Source organism: Miniopterus schreibersii (genome assembly GCF_964146895.1).
Source record: "Miniopterus schreibersii genome assembly, chromosome: 14".
NCBI lineage: Eukaryota > Metazoa > Chordata > Mammalia > Chiroptera > Miniopteridae > Miniopterus > Miniopterus schreibersii.
In genome coordinates this window covers 16,113,470-16,135,319 of record NC_138114.1, presented here as the reverse complement: position 1 = coordinate 16,135,319, position 21,850 = coordinate 16,113,470, and the positions used below count along the sequence as shown (strand labels likewise).

At 36.6% G+C, this 21,850-nt stretch overlaps 1 protein-coding gene across 3 annotated transcripts in view; it reads left to right on the top strand.

Annotated features, from left to right (window-relative positions):
* Positions 1–21,850, top strand: part of ADK (adenosine kinase) — an 888,023-nt gene that overhangs the window by 344,259 nt on the left and 521,914 nt on the right. For all 3 annotated transcript variants that reach the window (XM_081158526.1, XM_081158525.1, XM_081158527.1), the window contains exon 10: positions 12,467–12,553. In XM_081158526.1, coding sequence (XP_081014652.1) covers positions 12,467–12,553 — 87 coding nt within the window. The remainder of the gene's footprint in view (positions 1–12,466; positions 12,554–21,850) is intronic.

The following is a 21,850-nucleotide window of genomic DNA, read 5'->3' as shown; positions in this document are numbered from 1 at the left end:
GAAAATGTTGGGTTTTTTTTAATGGTGCATTTAAAGACAGTAGGAAAGGGGCTGGTCTGAAAAATTCCTCTCTCTTAAACATGAAACTAATATTTTAACTGAAATCCATTTTATATTTAAGTAAAATGTAAAGTTTTCTCCCCCACACAAAAATATTAAAGGTACTGAATTAAACTGGGCTGTGTCTTCCCAATTGATCAACATAGCCATTTTCTTTTAAAAAAACAAACAAAAAAAAAAACCTCTAGCCCGGCCAGCATGGCTCAGCAGTTGAGCGTCGACCTAGGATCCAGGAGATCTCGGTTTGATTCCCGGTCAGGGCACATGCCCCGTTTGTGGGCTCCATCCCCAGCAGGGGGCGGGCAGGAGGCAGCCGATTAATGACTCTCATCATTGATATTTCTCTCTCTCCCTCTCCCTTCCTCTCTCTCTCTGAAATCAATAAAAATATTCAAAAAACACACAAACAACTCTAGAGTTGGAATATTTTCTCCCCATTATTAGTCTGTATTCATGCCTTTAATAATTCTTCATGCATTTTCTAGCAGCAAGTTTTCTTCCCTTCTCAGATTTTGTAAATATCATAGAAGGAAAGGGAAAAAGTTGCCTTAGTAAAGTATCCACAGAATAGAGGAAGATAGTTTTTGCTCCCTTTTTAGTGGTTCTTGGGTATAATGAACATAGCAGAAACTTTCTTAACATGATAGTTAACCTATCATTTCCTCTATCTGGGGGATGCTAAGAACTGGGTTGTTAGAGGTAATAGTTTGACCTATAATTATTCATTATGCTAAAAGACTCTTTTTTTAAGAAGTAATTATAGCCTCTCCTATAAACTTGAAAATTTTCTAGCTCTGTGCAAAATGAGGGTGGAGAGTTTATATACATATACATATATAAACATACATATGCCTCTCACCTAAATACCTCAGAGAGCACATTTTTTTAGGCTAGGAAATGTGCAGTACCAATTCTGATACATGAACACCTTTCCTTTAAAGAACTTATATGCAAGCATTATTCAGGAACCTTTTCTAGGAACTGTTTATCAAAACTGCTATGATAATAACTTTGTCCTAATGAGTCTCAGTCTGTTTAAGGAGTAATCGATAAACTACAAATTAATGTTCCATAATTCACATTACAATGCACATGTAATTATTTTGAGATGAGGCAAACCCTATGCATTTAATTTACAGCTGTAATTAAGTAAACTCATTTGATACTAATTAGGTGAGCCTTAAAGGATCATAGGTTTGTATATTTAATTATCAAAGTACAATCAGCAACCAATTTCTTAAAAGCTTTTCTATCTTGAATTCAACACTGATCTGTGGCCACACTACAATTTTTTCTTCTTGGATCTTCAGTAAATTAAAATGTATTGTGAATTGTGGAGAATCTACTTGGTAAGTTACCTTTTTCGTAATTATAATTCTCCATCTGAAAAACATCTATATCTGACAAAACTGTCCCATCAGAAATGAAGGAGCCCGGCCGGGCGTGGCTCAGCGGTTGAGCATCGACCTGGGATCCAGGCGATCAGGGTTCGATTCCCGGTCAGGGCACATGCCCGGGTTGCGGGCTGTAGCCGATCAATGACTCTCTCATCATTGATGTTTCTGTCTCTGTCTCTCCCTCTCCTTTCCTCTCTCTGAAATCAATAAAGATATATTTAAAAAAAAAAAAAAAGAAATGAAGGAGAAATTAAGACATTTCCAGTTAAACAAAAGCCAAAGGAATCCATTGCTGGTAGATAGACCTGCCCTACAAGAAATGCTAAAGGGAATCCTTCAGGCTGAAATGAAAGGAAACTAGACAGTAACCCAAAACCATTTGAAGAAATAAAGAATTCCAGTAAAGCTAACTACATAGGTAAATGTAATAGCCAGGATTAATGTATTTTTTTGTTTGTAATTCCTCTTTTATTTCATACATGATTTAAAAGACGTATACATTAAAGAGTAATTATAAATATATGTTAATGGACACGCATGTATAAAGATGTAATTTGTAACAACAACATAAGGAGGGAAGGAGCTATAGGAGCAAAGTTTTTGTATGCTATTGAAGCTAAGTTGCTATCAGTGCACTAAGAAAATATCTAAGGGATACAGAAGTTTTATCTATCTTGTTAAAATAGCATGTAAAAATTAGTTTACCAGAAAATATACTTAATTGCTAGCTTAAATTCTACTGTCAGTCATTCATCAAGTATTTAAGTATCTAATATAATGGGCTTTCTTCTAGATTTCAATAATTATCCCCATTTCTTCCCACAAAATGTGTAAATGTATAATTTAGGAAAGAAGAGTTATCAGATGTGTAGCATGACTTCCTAGTCTTGTAATATGCTAGATGAAATGTTCACCTTTTCATATTTCCGAGCCCCATTATGCTCTAAAGAAAGTGAAAGTTTGTGGTCATGACTTTCCCTGAAGGTGTAAAAGATGTTTCTGTCTCCATGCCTTTATAACCAAGACACCTGAATGTAAGGATTAGAAGGCACCTGTGTGGTGCCTTCACTCTCCAAGTATTTAGGGTATTGCTATCTGTGTCAGAAAATGTGAACCTTACCCTGGGATGCTCAAAGTTTAGGCTTTAGGAATGAGCTAACCAGATTATGGGGGTTTTTTCTCTTATCAGCAGCCACTATGCTAAAATTAAAAGTAATTGCTGATATTTATGTTGTGTATTACAGCTCACATAGAACATTTACTTATGGTAACTAAAATGAGGTTTTAGAATATATTTTAATGGGGATATTAGCACAGTCTGTCAGTATATTAAAAATAGAGACTTTTCTATTTTTTTTCATTACTTTGTCTTTTCAAAGAATTAACTAGCACAGCACAAATTTCTTCTGTCCAGATGTAACCAATGTCAAAACTTCCCATACCACACAATGACACCAGCCTTGCTGCACTGACTTCAATGGCCTCATCAGCTTGTATATTGTCTCTGGATTATCTGAGGAAGTATAAGTAGCATTGTGGTCTGGGAATAGTCCATGTCTAGCAGGTGCCATTTACATAGACTTGAGTGTAAATGGTATCCTCTGAAGCTATACAATGTGATGTTGTTCCAAACTGAATTGTTTCCCATCTTCTTCAGGTCTCATAAACAAAGATACTGACTCTTGCATTGTTTGGTGGAAGAACTATTAACAGTTCCACGTAACTAGCAAGGTGTAAAGACTTGACCCCTAATGAGCTATTCTTTCTGAGGGTGAGAATTAGTTGGTGGCTTGAGAATTATTTAAAATGCTTCTTTGGGGAGGGAAATGGAAGCACCAGTTAGGGATCTTTGGTAGGACCAGTTCTGAGAGGAATTAGCAGTAATTGGCACCATACTGGATGACAGAGACTGGCCTGCTCTGAGACAAGTCTTTATCGTTTCTTTATAGCATTGGGCCATTCTCCTTAATCTCCGGATAGGCATGAGTATGATCTTTAAATTATTCCTGCTCCTTTAAAAAAATATGATGCTGCAGAGTCTATTCACAAAGAACGAGGAGGAACACAGCCGAGCTTTAACAGGGATGTAAAATATTGTACTTGAGAAGTTTTTTTAAACAGGTAATTAGGCATACGTTTACACGTTTTCATCGACTTTTTAGTACAAAAGAGATCAAAAAATGACTCCATAAAGCAAAGCGTTCTGTTTAAATGGGATGAAAGGGTTATTTACTGGTGTTCATCACTGTACTTCAAGTAGTTAAGTGATCTGTGAATCCAGTTTATTCTACTGGACAATAAACAGTCCTCACAACTTTTATCAGTGTTTGTCAGGGCACCCACTGAAATTGACTCCATACTTTGGGGAATTTTAATCTTATTGTACAGTATAGAATGTTTAAAGGACCTTTTTTCCTTCAGTAGTGACATTACCTTGACGCATTACTGTCCCTGCAAACCACTAAACATCAGTGATATTTCAGCAGTGCTTTCTTGCTCTAAGATTTTTTTCTAATCCGTAAAGGAAAAAAAAGAGACATTGGTCCCCCTCATAGTTAATGCAGCTCTTCCTTTGTAAATTTTGTAAGTGTTTGCCATTGCCACCATCAACAAGTCAAACAGAAATCTTACTGAAAGTCTGCAATTAGATGTAGTGATGGCAATCGCTTCAAAAAACACCTTTGTATATGTATATCCATTTTGAAAATCTTTACTGCCAAACTCAGAAGGCAATACATGATTTTAAGAAGGGGTACACTTAGAATACCAACAATGTCTTGTATCCTACTACTGCAGTGACTAGGACTAAACCACAAAAAAGTCAAGAAAGCCTTTGGTGTTCGGTCTCTCAGTTTTTTCCATAACCAGGATGCATTGGTCCAAATTATCTAATAAATGCCTCTTTCTGTTCTTCCAGTCCTAAGAGCCCATGGTCTCTTTATAAGGAAGGATCACACACATAAAAATATTAGTTGGACTTAAATATGGTATCTTCATGAGATGAATCCCACCTCTGTCACTAGACCCATTTGATAGCCTTGGTTTGATCCAATCCAAGTGTTTACTCAAAGTGCCCATATCAGAGCATTCTTACTTTAAACAGGATCTGAACCTAAGTTCATTGAGTCATAAAAGTGTTTATTTCTGAATGATGGAAAGCAACTTGCTTGAAGGCACCAATCAAATTATATTTTCATTATTTCTACAGGATGTCTTCAGTACAATTAGATCTGGAAAGGTTTTTAGGATAAGTTGTGCAGGGTTGAGTTTATTCACTGGTGAAACAGCACACCACTCTCTGATTTTCAAGCAGCTGTATGATTTCCTTTCATGCAAGCATTTGTAAACTAGCTTAATCCTAATAACTCTAAAAAGCTCAATGAAAGAAGGCAAAGGTATTAACCAAAAAGCATACATACATAACACATAGACAGAGACAGCAATGTGGTGATAGCCACCGGGAAAGGGGGGTGGGTGGTAAGGTGGAGGTGGGCAAAGGGGGGAAATAGGAACGGAAAGAGACTTTACTTAGGGTGATGCAGTGGGCAGATAAGGTTTTATTGAGTCGTACACTTGAAACTGGTATGGTTTTGTGATATATTTCATTTAGTGAACTTATTAAAGATATCAAAAGCCTGTTAAAGAGAAAATAAATATATACCAAACAAAGGGGAAATAAGGTTTTAGAGCAGTAAGGCCATCTGTCATTGTTTTCTTGGTTACTTTTCTATGGAAAATATTTTCACATTCAGAGCAAAACACTCATTTATTCTCTTACCTGTGTACATTCAATGCTGAAGACTTTAACTGGCATTTACTTGAAATGTGGAAAATTAGAAGAAAACATGAACAAACTAAGAGGCTTTATTGTAAATAATGGTAGTGCTCAAGGTCAAAACCATGCCTTCAGAAGCAGCAGTTTTAAGTGAGACATGAATTCCTGTACCCAAAAGTTTCATTTTAAGATGAATAATACTCATATACATGCATTCATTAAATGCTTACTCTGTGCCAATTTTGCTCTAAGTGCTTTAAGTACATTAACTGATTTGATGCTCACAAAAACCCTTTGAGATAATTACCATTATTGCTCCTATTTTACACATGAGAAAATTAAGGGATAGAGGGTTTGACTTGGTTACGAGCAAGTAAATGGGAATTGACTAGTAATTGGGAATATGAACCGGAGATGTCTAGTCCATATTCTTAATGACAATGTTATACTGCCTCTGTTCTCTGTGGAGTATTTATCTACTCAATTTAGTCAAATTTAGTTATCAGTACAGGGCTTAGAAAGGGAATTTAAATGTCAGTTAACTGCTGTATTCTGCTTAATCAAAATCTCTTTTTTCTATGATCACCTTTTTCCAGGAAAACAGCAATGTTGCTGGAATGGCAGCTTTGGAATCACATTTTACTTTTCTCATTCTTTTTGTCCCAAAGTCCTACTTTTCCACGGACGCTGGGCAGTTGACAACCTCTGTGAGCCTCAATGTCTTCATTTTTAAATCAGGTCAATATTACCTAACACACAGGATTGCAGTGAGAACACATAAGGTGAAGTATATAAAACACTTGGTGCAGTACCCGGCACACAGTAAGCATTTGAATGTTACTTTTTTACTCAGAAACTACACTTGCATCCCGTTGGCTGATGTATCTACTCCAAACTTTGGCTTTCAAAGTCCCCCTAGAGATGGCTGGACCCAACAGAATCTGCATTATTTCTTGCCTTACCTGACATTTAAACTTGCCTCTTTGTCCATGCCTCCTGGGATATATACCTTTCTTTTCCTGTCTCCTTCACTTTCCATAGCTTCAAGACCTAACTTCAGTTTTCTCCATGAAGCCATTTCCAGTTAATTAAACTCACATTGTTCCTTTCCTTCTTTGAATTCCTGTTATAATAAGTAGTATTACCTTGTATGATACTTCACAAATTCTTTCACGCTTGCCAGATTCCTCTTTCCATCTAGATGTTAAGTTCCCCGAGAAGAAGGATCATGTCTTAATATTTCTCCTGTATATTCCCCAAGGAGTCTAACAGACTGTGAAGAGCTCATGGCGAGTTTTCAATAAATTATTGTTGCCTGATTGAAGAAAATAAGCTCTTGAGAATACCTTATAAATGTTCTAAGGCTTTATGTTTGACAGGGTGCTTTCATAACATTGTTAATACTTAATTCAAATAAAAGTCACAGAAAATAGCTAGAGCAAGTATAATGCTCATTTTCTAAGTAATAAAACTGAGTTTAAACGTTACAGACCTCGTGACTTACAGAAGGCCTCCTGCTAATAGCATCATTGACTCCACTCCCAATCCTCACCATTCAGTTCATTCTCTGTAAGACTCCTAGAATAAGGGTTTTTAATTAAAGATGGGATCATGTCACTCCCTGTTCAAAACCTTCCAGTGGTTTCCCATTTTACTTAGAATGAAATTCTATCAACCCCCCCCCCACACACACACACACATACATACACATATAGTTGATCTCACATTCACTGTGCTGCAGTTATATTGGCCTTCTTAACCTCAAACAGGCTTAGCTCACCAACCTTGTTGCTAGCCTAGGATATGTCCGCACTTGGATATTCTAACTCTGGATCTTTACATGGCTGTCCTTCTTGCTATTGAAGTCTCAATTCAAACATCACCTCCTCAGTGAGGAAGTAACACCCGTCTAAATTGTTAACTCATACTTCATCATGTCACCCTGTTTCATTTTCTTGGTGACATGTATTATTATCTCAGATTATCTTGTTCAATATTTTGTTACTTGTATATTGTCTTTCCTCACTAGAATGTAGGTCCCATGAGAACAAGGCTTTTATCTGTCCTATTCACATCTATATTCCAAGTCTCTAACAGAGTGCCTGACACATGATAAGCTCTTAAGTATTTGTTAAATAAAGTGGCTGAGCCAAAACCAGACTAAAATCATGAGTCTTTTGAAGCCTAATCCAGTGTCCTTCTCACCATTCCATTTATCCTGCCTTTCGTGCAAGCACTTATGCCTTTGGAACTACAATAAGAATTGATATTCAGAATAATGACATTAACTGTGCTGTAGGATTCTCTATTATCAAAGAAAAACTTCATTCCATTCAATAAACTAAACTAATTAAAGCCGGGATGTCATGGTATATGATTATATTATATTAATAAATTTACACAGATTTCCAACTAAAAAGACTTTCTGCTTTTTCTTTAGTTAACCAAAAAATTAAATTAACTCAGAGCTCTTCATTCCCCCAGAAGTCCTTGTTAATTACAATTGTTCTATAAATCTCTATTATTAGCAGAGTTTGTCATTTGTTTCATTCCCTTGTTTATTAGAGCAGTCTGAACAGGGTGTTTTTGCTCACATTCTGTTGTGTGTATCCTAGTGAAAAGCAAAGCATTTCCTGCATTCTCGTTTTTCCCATTCTTTGACACTGGCATATTTCATGTTGTTTGTATAGCAACTTAGTTTCCTTGTGTCAGTTCCCTATATAAAGTAGGAATTATATTATTGACTTGGCTATTAAGTAAAATAATTAAATTTAGGGTCTATTTAAAATAAAAGCATTAGTACTTTGCAACATTGTTTGTGATAACAGAAGATTGAAAACAACCTAAAAGTCCATCAATAAAAGACTGCTTAAATAAATTATAGTATATCTGTACCATGAACTGTTTATTATGCAGCAATAAAAAATAATGGGGACATTCTCTGTTTACCAACATAGAAAGATCTCCAAGTAATAAAACATAGTCCAGTGCAGCCTGCATATTATGATACTTTTTTAAAAAAAGAAAAAGAAAAACAAGAGTGTGTTTTGCATGTATGTGCAGAGAGAATTCTGAAAGAATGTACAGGAAAGCAATAACAGCGATAGCCCGGTTGGAAAGGAGTAGACTAGGAACTGGACGGATGGGAGATCAGAGCTTAGTGGGAGTTTTTTATAGCATACCTTTTTATATATTTATATTTTGAACTATATAGATACATTATTTGTTCACAAGGTTAAATTAAAAACAAGCCAGTACCACTAAAAGCAATATTTGATTCTGGACTGGATCCTGTACAGGATGAAAACAATTTTATATTAAAAAAAAAAAAAAAATTAACAAAATTAGAATATGGAGTATAGATTAGATAAAATAACAATGTTATGTTTTTTAACTTAGCACCTATACCATGGTTACCTACAAGAATATCTTTGTTCTTAGGAAATACACACTGAGTTATTAAGGAGCCAAGGCCATAATATATGCAACTTCTACTCAAATGGCTTGAAAGAATAAATAATATATGTACATATATATGGGAGGAATGATAAAGAAAATGTGGCGAATTGTTAAAAACTGGTAAATCTGGATTAACATTATGTGGGATGCTAGTATTTTTCTCCACACTTTTCTGTTAGTTTATAATGATGTCCAAATAAAAGACAATAAAAAACAAGTGCTCAAAAACTGTAGTTCTCTGGAAGTTACCTCAGTGTAAGGAATGGACACGGTGCAGGGGCCTCTTTAAAGAACCTTGACTTCTGGGGTTACCTGGTCATGCTTTTCACTCTCTGGTAAATTTTTTGCCATCACTTTTCTGTCTTTTCCATGCCTGGTGGCAGTGGCAGAGGTGATGACTACAGCCTACCCTAAGGTTGAAAATACCTGCCTACCTGCCTCTCATCCTGCAATATATTTTCGTTTACTATATCTTCTCTACAATTTAGAGGTGACATTTTAAAATACCTTGAACAAAATTGTCTGAGGATATTAATTATCATGAGGCTGTGTGTCCATGGCATTAAGATATGTAGTTAATTTAGTAGAGATAAGGCTACAGAAACATTTTTTTTTTTTTAATCTTCACCCAAGGATATTTTTTTCCATTGATATTTAGAGAGTAGAAGAGAGGGAGGGGGAAAGAAAGAGATACATCAATTGGTTGCCTCCCAGACGTGCCCTGACTGGGCCGGGGATCGAACCTGCAACCGAAGTACCTGCCCTTGACCGGGAATCGAACCCGTAACCCTTCAACGTGGGAGTTGATGCTCTAACCACTGAGCCACACGGGCCAGGCCTCATGCCCAGTGCTTTCCATTCTCACTTTACAAAAAGTTTGGTTAGCCCTGGCCCGTGTGGCTCAGTGGTTAGAGCATTGGCCTGCAGACTGAAGGGTCCTGGGTTCGATTCCAGCCAAGGGCACGTGCCTCAGGTGAGGGTAAAAAAAAGAATACAAAAAGCTTGGTTAGAATTGAGAATCAGTGGCTCTGACTTCTCTTAATCTCCCAAGTGGAAGGACTTCGTCAAAACTAACGGTGTTATTTTTCTGCAACTGGGGCAAAGCGATATTTTTGCTACCTGTCTCCACAGCTACTCCAGGCCCATTTCACACCTAAGAAACCAGGTCCCAATGAGAGTCATGGGCCTCATTGACTGAATAATGCCCATGCCTGTAAGTGTGTCTTAAGATTTAGTGAGGAACTTCATTTGTTTATACAGTAAACCGTCTAGAAGGCTATGGAATAGGCTGTGCTTATGAATACTGTTTAATTGATTGTGTGGGGTTCTTTTTTAATAGCTCTGTAAACCTGTTCATTACATTTCAAAAAAATCAGAATGTACCAAAATCATAACTGAATTTAAATATTATGGAACATTGTTTAACCCTTTTTTAATGATTTAGAACACACTTTAGGATCCTGTAAATGTTCAGGGTCATTTTGAAAAGAGTTCTCATAATACAGCTCTTTAGATACAGAAGATAATAAAGACTGGACTGTGTCTATCCTGATTTATGACAGCCCTTTTATGTTCTTGATATTCTCCTATTTGTATTAATAAGTACAAAAGGGGGGAAATAATTCTAGCTCATGTTTCAAGAAATTGAATTTAGTATGATACCTAAGGATAAAACATCTCAAAGATCTACACGTACATGCAGAAAATAAAGTGTAGTAAAACTGCATTTATTTAAAATTGTCAGTGATTAAGACCAAAAACTCATGATTATTAAGAACAAAGTTTAAAATAATCTCTTCCATTCTGAATTAGGTTCTATTCATAAATATTTATCCAACCAAAAATTATAACTTTTTCAGACAAAGAACTCAAGGAATAATATCTAATTGTGGCTTACATACTATTTATATATAATTATTTCCAAACTATAATCCAGTAATTAATTCTTATATTAAATCTTATATTACCTAAAATGTTTTATAGACATGTTGTATTATTACATAATGTAACCCTATTTTAAATGGTAATGGTGTCATTAACCTAGCTCATTTTACTTATTTAGTGCTTGTTTGTTCTTAGTTTATAGTTGTTAATTCCCTTTATAGTATGACTTGTACTTGGAAGTAATAAAACCAGATTTCTTTATAAATATTTATGGTACAGACCTTTTCCTAAATCAGACTGTAGCCCTTTCCTAATTATTTCCAATAAAGTCTGCGTACATCTTTTTTTTTTTTTTTTTTTTTTTTGCCTGTGTAATGTACTGTACTACATACTCCCTAGAAAATTTAATTCTAGATAACTATGCCTTAACTTCCAAGTAATCAGAATCCTGTTAACTGCCATGTAGGTTCTGGTGTTACAGCATATGGAAAGTTAGTTATTTAAAGAGTTTAAATAGATGCTTCTAGTATACAGAGTTGTCTTAGCATCTATAGCCATATGGTCAAAAGGGATCACTAAGTGACTAAGTCCCGTTCTTGGATATCAGTCTTTCCAAGAAGATCTTTTTTGCATTTTGAAATCTATGCTTATCTGTTACTGAAAGTATTTATTAGTTGCAGGTAGCATAAGGCAAACAGGACATGTTTTTTGAGATTTTAAGTTCTTTATTTAGACCTTAAGGTTCTCAAGGTCTCCTTCCCCTCTCTCTTGATCTTAGGTGAGACTGAAGTTTACAATCATTGACCACATCTGTCTCCATAAGGGATACAAATTTGTGATTTCAGAAATTCCAGCCCCCAATAAAGAACACTATCCAATTTTTTGCAGATGCCTTCTAGGCCAGATTTCATCACAAATAACTTCATTCCATTGTCATGCGCCAAGTTTAAAGTACCGTATTAGGATACTGTGTAGTCAAAACAGCCAAGGCCTGGTCCAGACTGCTGTGAGACAAGAGCCCAGTGCGTCCCAGCTGGGTGGCTCAGTTGGTTGGAGCATCATTCCATACATCAGAGATACTGCGGGTTCAATTTTGGTCAGGGCTCATACCTAGGTTGTGGGTTCAGTCCCTGTACGGGAGGCAGCCGATCAGCGTTTCTCTCTCTCTAAAATCAATGAACATATCCTCAAGCGAGGATTTAAAAAAAAAAGAGCCCATTGCACTGTCCCTTGTGTTCTGCCTGTGCATTCAGTGGCAGCTTCCCCTTTTGCTAGTTGACCTGTAGTTTAAAGGAAATAGCGACTCAGTAAAAAGTAACCAGGTTAGGTTGTTTGTAATAAGCAAAAAAAATCAGTAATCCTTGACCTTGGCATGAAGTCTTAGAATAGTAGTTATATTTTTATTGTGCCATTGTGATTTTCTGTAGGGAAATGCCCAAGAAAAATCATTATTCTTTTAAAATTTATAGCTCTTTACTGTATCCAAGATTTCACATCCCAGAATGCAGTCAGGCTTGAAGCTGTATTATAGATCCATGATCCAATCCTTACTAATACTTCCTTTAGCTTGTACTTTCTGTTCAAGTATCTGCAACTGTCTAAAAAGGTACTGCTACCATTTATAGTCATTCCCCCAAAAATGAACTACAGTACTTAGGTATAACTCTCAACAAAACACAGACAGCATCTGTATGCTGAAAATTACCAAAAAAAACATTGCTTACAGATGCCTTTGCACCTTGATTCCCAAGTACTCAAGTGCAGAATATGGAGCTCATGTTCCGTCTCTTTGAATGATGAATGATGAAGGAGCTTCAGCTTTAATGGGTGAGTTTGTGTGTTGAGTATTACAAAGAGAAGTCAGTCTGCCTCTCTCTGATTCTAATTGCAGAAAGTGAAGTCACTGCTTTTGCTGTCTTGGATCAGGACCAGAAAGAAATTATTGATACCAATGGAGCCGGAGATGCATTTGTTGGAGGTACAGACTCATTTATTTTATACTTACTTATAAGTTAAACATTTCCTTTAACCCTTGTCTCTATCATATAGCCAAGATTTATGAATTTAATAACTTTTAATTTCATCTTTTAAATAATTAACTCCTAATGTTCTTTCCATATGCTACTATCATTGTAAGTATTAAGAAGGTATTTTACAACAGGGAAAATATGTATTTTTTGCTTAAAGATAATTTACTATTATGCTATACCCTAGTCATTTTCACAAGATTAATTGTGTCTGTCAGAATGTTGCATAAACAAGCTGCATCAAGTACAGTCTGTAGTATATTCATAGCCCTTTGGGCTTAAATGTTACCACAGTGTTGTTCTTTAAAACAAATTGTGATAAATATTAACTAGCATGCCGCTGATAACTAAGGATGATGTCTTTGGATTATATTATTTGGCTAATACATCTGTTTCTAACACAATAGCTGGATGTTTATTTTATTAGGAAGGATTAAATTTTTGTCTGGTTCAGGCTTAGGAAGAACTGGCGCAAATTATAAGGACCACGTTATTTTTGAAATGAGCACTCAAAGAAAAGATCAAGACAATTAGGAGATTCTTGGCTTCATTATTTAGATTGATCTAAAATCTGGCTCAAAGGTTCTTTTGATATGTCTATGGTCTGTGTAAAGCTTTAGATTCCAGAATGATAACCCAGGAGAGTCTCCCCGATCTCTGTTTACTTCTCATACCATCGGGCATGATGGGGGAAAAGGCAAATGGAGCTGACTATTGTCCTTTCCTTGGAAAATAATTTGAATCATGGGAAACATTTAAGATTGTGTGATGGTTTTAACTGAGTATTGTTCAAAATACATCTATTTATTTACTTACTTTAATGATCTTTTTAGCAACATAAATGTTTCATATTTTCTTCTTTGAAAGTATTCATGCCTAGTCTTAAATGAGATGTTAACATTAGACTGGTAGGATGCCCCTTGCTCTAGTCTTTGGTAAGAGTACATACCACAGATAACATTCTACTTTACTGATATGCTTACATTTTTTATTTCTTTTCTCTGAAAGGCTTCATCATTGATTAGAGTACTTTGCAGCTATTTTTTCTGTTCCATACTGCTTCAGAGCTATAATGCCATGTAGGCTAAAAATAGCTCATCCAGAACTGGGCCAACTTCTGTAATGCATTAAGGAAACACTATTGATTTCCTGGTTAGAAACTGCTTAAACCAGGAATCTTAGTACAGAAACTTTTAAACTTGTCTCCTTGTAGCCTTTTTAAGTAAAATATTTAATACATTAAGTATTCTATTTTTTATATTTAGTAGGGCACTGATTGTAACCTAATTAGCCACTACCTCTGGCCCTGGGACCCTGGGGCCCTGGGCCATCTGGTTCTGCAACAGCAGATTCCCTTTCAGACACCTGGTTACCTGTCATGCTTCCAGTACTAAGGAAGAACATAGAATTTTTGAGGGAGAGGTTGTTCTTAGGGTACTGAAGTAGGAGCAGCTAGCTACCCGTTTGTATTGTACTTAAGGTGACACATGGACTACCTCATCAAAGCACTTGGGGTCTTTGTTACAGGATTCTCAGCCTCTTTTTTATCTTCTACTGGCTTAGCCTCATTATATATTTATCGTTGGGGTACAGTGAGGTAAATATAAAGGAAAGAGTGTGGAACAGGGACCCACAACCTTTTTGTAAAGGACCAGATAGTGAAAATTTTAGGCTGTGCAAGTCATAGACAGGCTGCATTGCATAGTTTTCTTGTTCTTTTTGCTTGATTGCCTATTTTCTGTTTTGTTTTTGGTTTTTAAAATATAAAAACCTTCCTTAGCTCTCCAGCTGTACAAAAACAGGCGACAGGCTGGACTTGGCCCTCTTTCTATAGTTTGCCAATCCCTTGTGTAAATACGTGACAGCTTCCTCACTATGTTCACTTTCATCATACCCTGGATCCAAATACTGGGTTTCACTACACACTGTTGAAACCAGTATAGACAGAGTGGAAGGCAGGCTGAAACGAGGCAGGACTCTGCTGATAGCACCTCAGGTAGGTAGCCGTTTTTCTCACTCTAACTCTATTCTGAGCAGTTCCCATGATAAGGAGACCTTGAAGGACTGAGTCACGCAATGAGATGAATACTCTGTCATTTTAGCAATGGAACACTTATGTCAACACATTCAGCACATTCTGTGTAAGTCAAGCTATATAGTAATAGCAATAGATAAATATATATAGCATTTTTTTAGCCAATTGATACCTTAAGCACTTTACATATATTAACTCATTTAATGTTCACAAAAGCTCCTTTTGAAGTAGGTTATTTTTAACCCCGTTTTACTGATGAGGAACAGACATAAAGGGTTTAGGTAACTTGCCTAAAGTCTCATAGCTAGAAAGTAGCAGAACCAGGATTCAAACCAGGCAGTCTGGCTCCAAGGCCAGTGCTCTTCCTCACTGCACTGTGCTGTTTCTCGAACTGTTAAGGAAATCTCATCATTAGGACCGAGAACCACAGACCAGCCTTACTAACAAAAGCTGGTTTTGCCAGAGAGAATCTTCCTCTCATCCGAATAGATGACTTCATTTATTGAACAGGAGCTTTTGTTATCTGGTGGGATTCTCAGGACTCTAGGGTAAGATTGTTGCAAAAAAGAAAGAAAATGGGAAAGGGTAGAGAATCGAAGGACTGTAATCCCTGGTGAGTTTGAACCAGGAGTTTTTTGCTAAGCAGTAGAATTGATTACACTACAGAGATACAGAAAGCCAGACCATAAACTCGTGTGGTCAGCATGGAATCCAAATACAGGGAGTTATATGAATCAACTGTTTAGTAGCACCAGGCTGATGCATCCATCTTACAATAGAGGTGGTAGTGTTAGTTTAAAATACTCAAAAATCCATTGGTTAAAACCTCCTATTCCCATCTCTACACCAAGGAATGCTTTCTGCTAGGATTGGAAATACTCCAGCTGTTGAAGCATACCCCTCCACCTTAAAAATGAAGGGAGAGGCAATGACAACTACATTTTCTATGTAGTTCCTTTTGCTTTGCTTTGTTGCCTGATTAATATATCTCCTTTCTGATTGACACATTCTGTCTTTTGATAGTTAATGTATGCCTCCCATTACTTCCCATTTTTGCTGGCTTAAGAGTATTTTTTTCTTTTGTGACTTTGCATAACTATATATCAGTCCCAAATTCAAGTTCTTGGCTAAAGCATCCCTTCACCTACCATGTGCTAATTACATACCTCAATTCCAGAGTACAATGTGTTCTTATTAGCCACATAAGATATATATGACTACATCATAGATTTTCATGAATAATTTTTAAATGAGTACCCCAAGTGTATACAAGTTAAAATTCATACAAGTTCCATCTCAAGGGTTTAGTGACAGTGACAAATCCCTTCAGCCTGTACAAGCATACCTCCTTGTTCTATTTGGAGATCTTAAGCACTTTGTCACATTTGCCCTTTATTTGTCACTAGCCAGCCCTTATGGAACTACCCTTTTCACATTCTCCCTCAAAAGCCCAAGTCTTACGATTGTAGCCTTGGAAATGGAGACAATTCTATCATCTCTAAGTATGATTTCCTAATTCCCCAGGTCAGGAGAAAATTTCTTCCCGTTGTCCTGCTGCGCTTAGTCACAGCAGGTCTGCCTTTTCATTTGGAACCCTCTTTGTCACTGCCATAGTAACAAATGGAAACATTGAGAACATTTTGTGACAGGCACTGTCACTGTTCCTGATGAAATCTCTTCCCCTGTGTCTTTCCAGTAAATGAAACAGGAGAAAAATCATAACAAATAACGTGAAAGGAGACCTCATCAGTGTTTCCAGTAGGCTGTCAATATCAGCCTATGTTAATCTAATATAATTTAGTCGAATGTTTTATGGCAGTTTGTAAGAATATGTTCTAGGCCTACAAATCATCTTTAGACTAAAAGTGAGTATACCTTTGACAGATTATACCCAGGCACATAGAAATAACTCTCAGATAAAAGTCTAGAGACCTTATCCAAGGACCAACATTCTTAGGATTATAAAAGCTTCATTAAATATGGTTAAGAGCCATACATAGCTTAGAACAGGTTAGTATTTTGAATGATAGTAAAGTAACTGCTGCCTCTAATACTTTTCATTTTCAAATTTCTCGAAACAACTTTAACAAAGAAAGTGTATTACCCTAAAAAATATTACCTAAAATATGCAGATGACTCTTAAAGCCACTTAGCAATCACAATGTAAATAATTATTCTATTTCCCATCTAAAAAAAAGGAGCATTAACTTCACTTTTTAATTAATGTTCAGAAAAGAATTTTGGTTAAAAAAATAAAGATTTAAGTTTCCAGAACAGGGATGCAACTTCCTTTTCATGTAGTACCTGCGTATACTTCTGACAGCCGCAGGGATTCTTTAAATTATGTTCATATTTTCTGTTCTCACTTTGTCTGTTTGTTCCCAAACCTTTGTAGCTTACTCTCCCACTCCTCTTAATTGCTGCTTCATTGCTGTGCAAAGACATGGTGCAGACTTCTTGTGATTTTTTTTTTTTTTCCTGCATCACCTTCTTCCTTTGCTGTCCAACTCAGAAGACTAGAAAATAACTTGCTGAGTGTTAAATATACCATTTCTCACACTTCTTCACTTAAAAAGCCAAAACCTTGATTTGACCCACTGTCTGCAGAGGACTTACTTGCCAATGACAGGTGAGAGCTGGACTCTCCTACCCCACCCACAGCAACAGTAACCTTTTCATCTGTTTATTCTAGTAGGATGTCTTGGTGTTTATTTCTTAAGTAGCACTTTTCCTTAAAACCATCAAAGGAGGTATAGAATTGAATTGGTCATTAGGAATATGAAATTCACCACAGACAGCAGCTCAGGCAATGCAGGGGGAAAGGGAATCGAGGTTCACACCTTGCACCGTCGCAGGACACTTTATGACATGCTATTCTAGTGTTACACGTCCAGAGACATTGGGCCAGAACCATATTTCAGCAGCCTTGCCTAAGATCATTTAAGCCCATATTGGTTAAAAGAGGCACAGATGATCCTTAAGCCATGACAAGAAAGAGAAATAACATCGGTTCACATGGAATGCAGGATGATTTTAGGGTGAAGTCTGGAATTTCTCACAAACATGAAATGTTCCCTGAAAGGTCTAGTACCCTGGGTGGCCTCCATCTAGATGCAATTGTAAACAGATAATGGAATTCAGAGGACTTTGTCTTCTGGAGATTTGGATAAGAGGGAGACAGTCTGAGCCATGTAGGTTATCAGATCCCCAAAGCTCAAATATGAACCTTAGGTTCCTATATTCGAAGATAATTGAGAAATGTTTATTCCAAGAAAACAATGTGGATGTCTATCAGATTTCATTTAGTTGCAGAGGGCCAGAGGAAATGTCATAAGCAAAATTTCTGAAGTTAATTTTCTTAGACATGACAAAATATATGTGTATCAGTTTCCTGGCCTAGAATATTTGTGAGTCACATGGAACTAACTGGAATCCAGTAGTGGTCCTGGTTGCTAGTACATGGATTGGGTCAGTTTTACCTGCCATATCTGTCTGATTCATATGTATTAGTTAGCTTTTGCTACATATCAGATGTACCCAAAACTTAGACTTAAAACAACAGCTGTTTATTTAGCTTCACAAATCTGTGGATTGGCAGCTGGGCCTAGACTCAATTGAACAGTTCCTTTGGTCTCAGAGGTTTGAGAGATTAAGTAATTTGCCCAAGGTCACAGTGAAAGCCAGGATTCAAACTAAAGTTTGACCCAAGAGTTCTTACCCCTCATCATTTGGTGACATTGCATCCCATTAGCAGATTGTCTTATCTCCCCCTCCAAGTGAGGAGAAATAGCCAGTTTTCTAAACACCAGTCTAGACTGGTGCCAGTCTATGATCTAACAGAAATTTCATCAGTCATTAATAGCTAAATGAAAAAAAGTAGGGGCAATATAGTCAGCTTTTATACAGCTTAATGTATTCAAATTAAATTTTGTCTCAATGATTTTAGAATTTATTACAATGTTCCTTTATTGGCTTTGTAATTCATGTAATCAAAAAATAAAGTCACATGTTGGTAATGCTGATGCATAGCCTGGCCAACCTTGGGACCTAGCAGAAGCCTTAGCCATGGTAAACAGTCATTAGAAACAATTCTCCAGACCATATGAAAATTTGTATGAAATGTAACCTCTGATGATGTAAGGCTGTGTACTATCAAGAGAAGTCTGAAAAGAAAACAAATGAAAATTAGCAATACAATTACTAAATTGATAGCTATTCTCACTTCAGATATATGAGTTCCCAAACCTGGGGTATGAACACAGGCTCTTAATTTATTTTGCATTTAATTATCCAGTTATCACTGACATTTTATAGAGTTAAGATGTGTATATTTTATTTCTAGCCTATGAAATAAATGGCAAATTAAAACCAGTTTCTGTCATCAAATGCTCTTAAAATTTTAGAACCACCCTGCTGTGAGGAGTTGTCAGTTGATAAAATACAGGTTTTTGAATTGAAGTAAATATTAACAAAATTAGTTATCTTGCTAATGAATTAGGGCATGAATAAACTCACATAAATAAGCTTACTGTCATCTCCTTTACCCAGCAGCTATGACTATGACTTTGTAATGATGGGTCTTTAACATATTGCTTAAATTGTCATTGCAGAAGGTATTTTTGAAGATCACATTTTCTGGTTTTCATGTTTTCAAACTGTTTTCAGTAGTGAAACTATGTTCAGATGAGGTCTTACCGGAATTAGCATGAAATGAGATTAAACAAATCCCCATCTGGCCGTATCCACATTTTATTTGCTGGCTCATGAAGCAACTCCCGGAATGGGCTGACATTAGGCATGAAACTCTGCTCTGTTCTAAAGCCCCCATTTGATGGATGAGGAAAGTAAGGCCCAAAGAAAGAGAGTTAATGGCAAATATTCAGTAGTAAAAGCCAGACCTCCTGGCTCATTAATTCATGATCCAGTAATTACACATGTTCATAACCCAAATGAAAGTTGTCAGTTAAGCGGTCTGTTATATAGGCCACTTGGAATTATATAGGTCAAGAGTCAATATCCCAAATGGATAGAAGCCTTTGATGTAGCTTTTCTTGACATGTGGGTATCCAAGATGTTGGCTTTAACAATAAACAGAAGCATATGCTAAAATTTTATTTTAGGAACCACATCACCAGATCACACATTAGGCTTAAAATGCAGATTCTAATCTGAACTTGTACATTTTTGTTCCATGAGGAGGAATGATCTTTAAAGCAGTATTTTGAAAGGAGGTGGGGTGGGAGGGCACCTTATCTCTGAGTAAAACCGTGCTTGGTGGTACTCTCCAAGAGCTGCTTTCCTGAATCAGGGGCATTTAAAAGTTTCTTTGATTTTTTTTTTTTTTTAATTCAAATGCAACGTCCCATGCCAAGTTAACAGAATTTGACAGGTTTCCATTTTCAACCACCAGAAAGAGGAAATAAGTTATGCTCACAGTTATAGCACTGAGCGCTTGCCTCTGTATTATACTGCATGGCTCAGTTGCTCACTTTGTGTGGGAGGTGTGCTGGGCAGAGCTATTATTGTAGAGGAACCTCTGCTCTGAATTGACTTCCTGTCCCTGTCAGTCACTGCACCATCTGACACCACTTAGGCTTTGGTTTTCATTATGCAAATGCTTTCTAGGTCAGACCTTACCCTGGCAGGCACAGTAGCTTTTTAAGTTATTTCAAAATTTAATGTTCGTTGATTTCCTTTTCCCAGAAAAATCTGTGTTATTTAACATACAGGTCATGAGTTGTTGAGTTCATAACTGGTTAGCAGTCAATACGAAGTCAACACAAAACAAAACAAAATTTTACTAACTAGATTGCATAGAAAATGGGAAAAAAGTTTACATCTGAAAGCTTTTCGGGGGGGGGGGAACCATTACTTTGTCACATCTGGGTAGTCTAAACTAGGCAAATTGAAGTGGGAATTTCCTGCCAGATGTTAGTTCTTTGAGCAACCTGTGAACATCTAAAAGAGGGTATATGAGTTCTTATTTGGTGGAGCCGTAGCCACTGTGGAGGCTTGCTCCCAATAGGTGGCAGATATTTTTATGTACTACCCCTAGTCAGGAGGCTGTGCAGCCAGCCTGTCTCAAGCCATCGCTGTTTGCTCTTGTAAAATGCCTAAGTGTGGAAGGCTTAATCAGGTCTCACAGACACTACAGCAAGAGTGAGCACTGCATTGAAATGACCTCCAATGTAGGTGACAAGATAGTTTTATTTCACCAATGAAAGCAGGTAAGACTGAACTACCACAAGCATTCCAGATAACTTGAATAAGATCCTTTTATAAAGCCAGTGAAGAGCAACGTAAGCCTCTAAATGTGAAGGCAAATAAAGGCTCTGAAATGGCAGGGAGCATAGCAAGTATTTACATCAGCCTCCCATTCCAGGTGCGGTGGGAATTAGGAAGCAAACATTTCACTCAGAAGAATCGTGCACAAAAAGTAGAAATGCTTTATCCAGTGAAACAAGAAACATTTTTAAAAGGAGAAAAGGCTTTCCACATGATCTCACTGTTTTTGTCATCCTCTGTAGGGGAAAATATTGACATTTACCAGACTGTTTGCTCCAGCTTTCTGATCTCCTGCAGTTTATTTTTATAACAACCTTATCGATGGGCCTCTTACCCAGCTCTCTAGGTTTAACTGAGTTGAGTCGATTTGTTACCACAGCTTCAAGTAGCTGTTACAGAACAAGCAAGACATCCTAATAAAGCTGTAAACGTGTTTACTCAAACAGAGTATTGATTTTACTTGGAGAGGGAGAAGCCGGTGGTTAGCACAGTGTCAGGGTGGATGAATTTCGCTGCAGTTTTTCACTGTCATCTGTCATGCTCGTGAAACACTAAGTAAAGCCATCAGGGATAATTAGAAGCACCAGAAATTTAGCCCCTAAAATCAGCTAACCACTTGGGAGTTTTGTAGCTTAATTAGCTTTTATTAAAAATTTCCTCTAGTAATAATAGTCAGGCACTTTTAATGGTGCTTTCAGGTAGAGCAAGATTTCAAGGTTGTGACTTGTTAAATATATTGATTTAATGGCTAAAGGTTTTTCAGACTTTTCTCACTCCAGCAATTAGGCTAACACTAGAACACAATGTAAAGAGACAGTGATGTTGTACTCATACTAACAGAATTACATGATTTTTCTGAAAAATATATTTTAAGAAAGTAGTAAAGCAATTAAAAAATATTTAAAATACATCTTTGTAGAAAAAAATC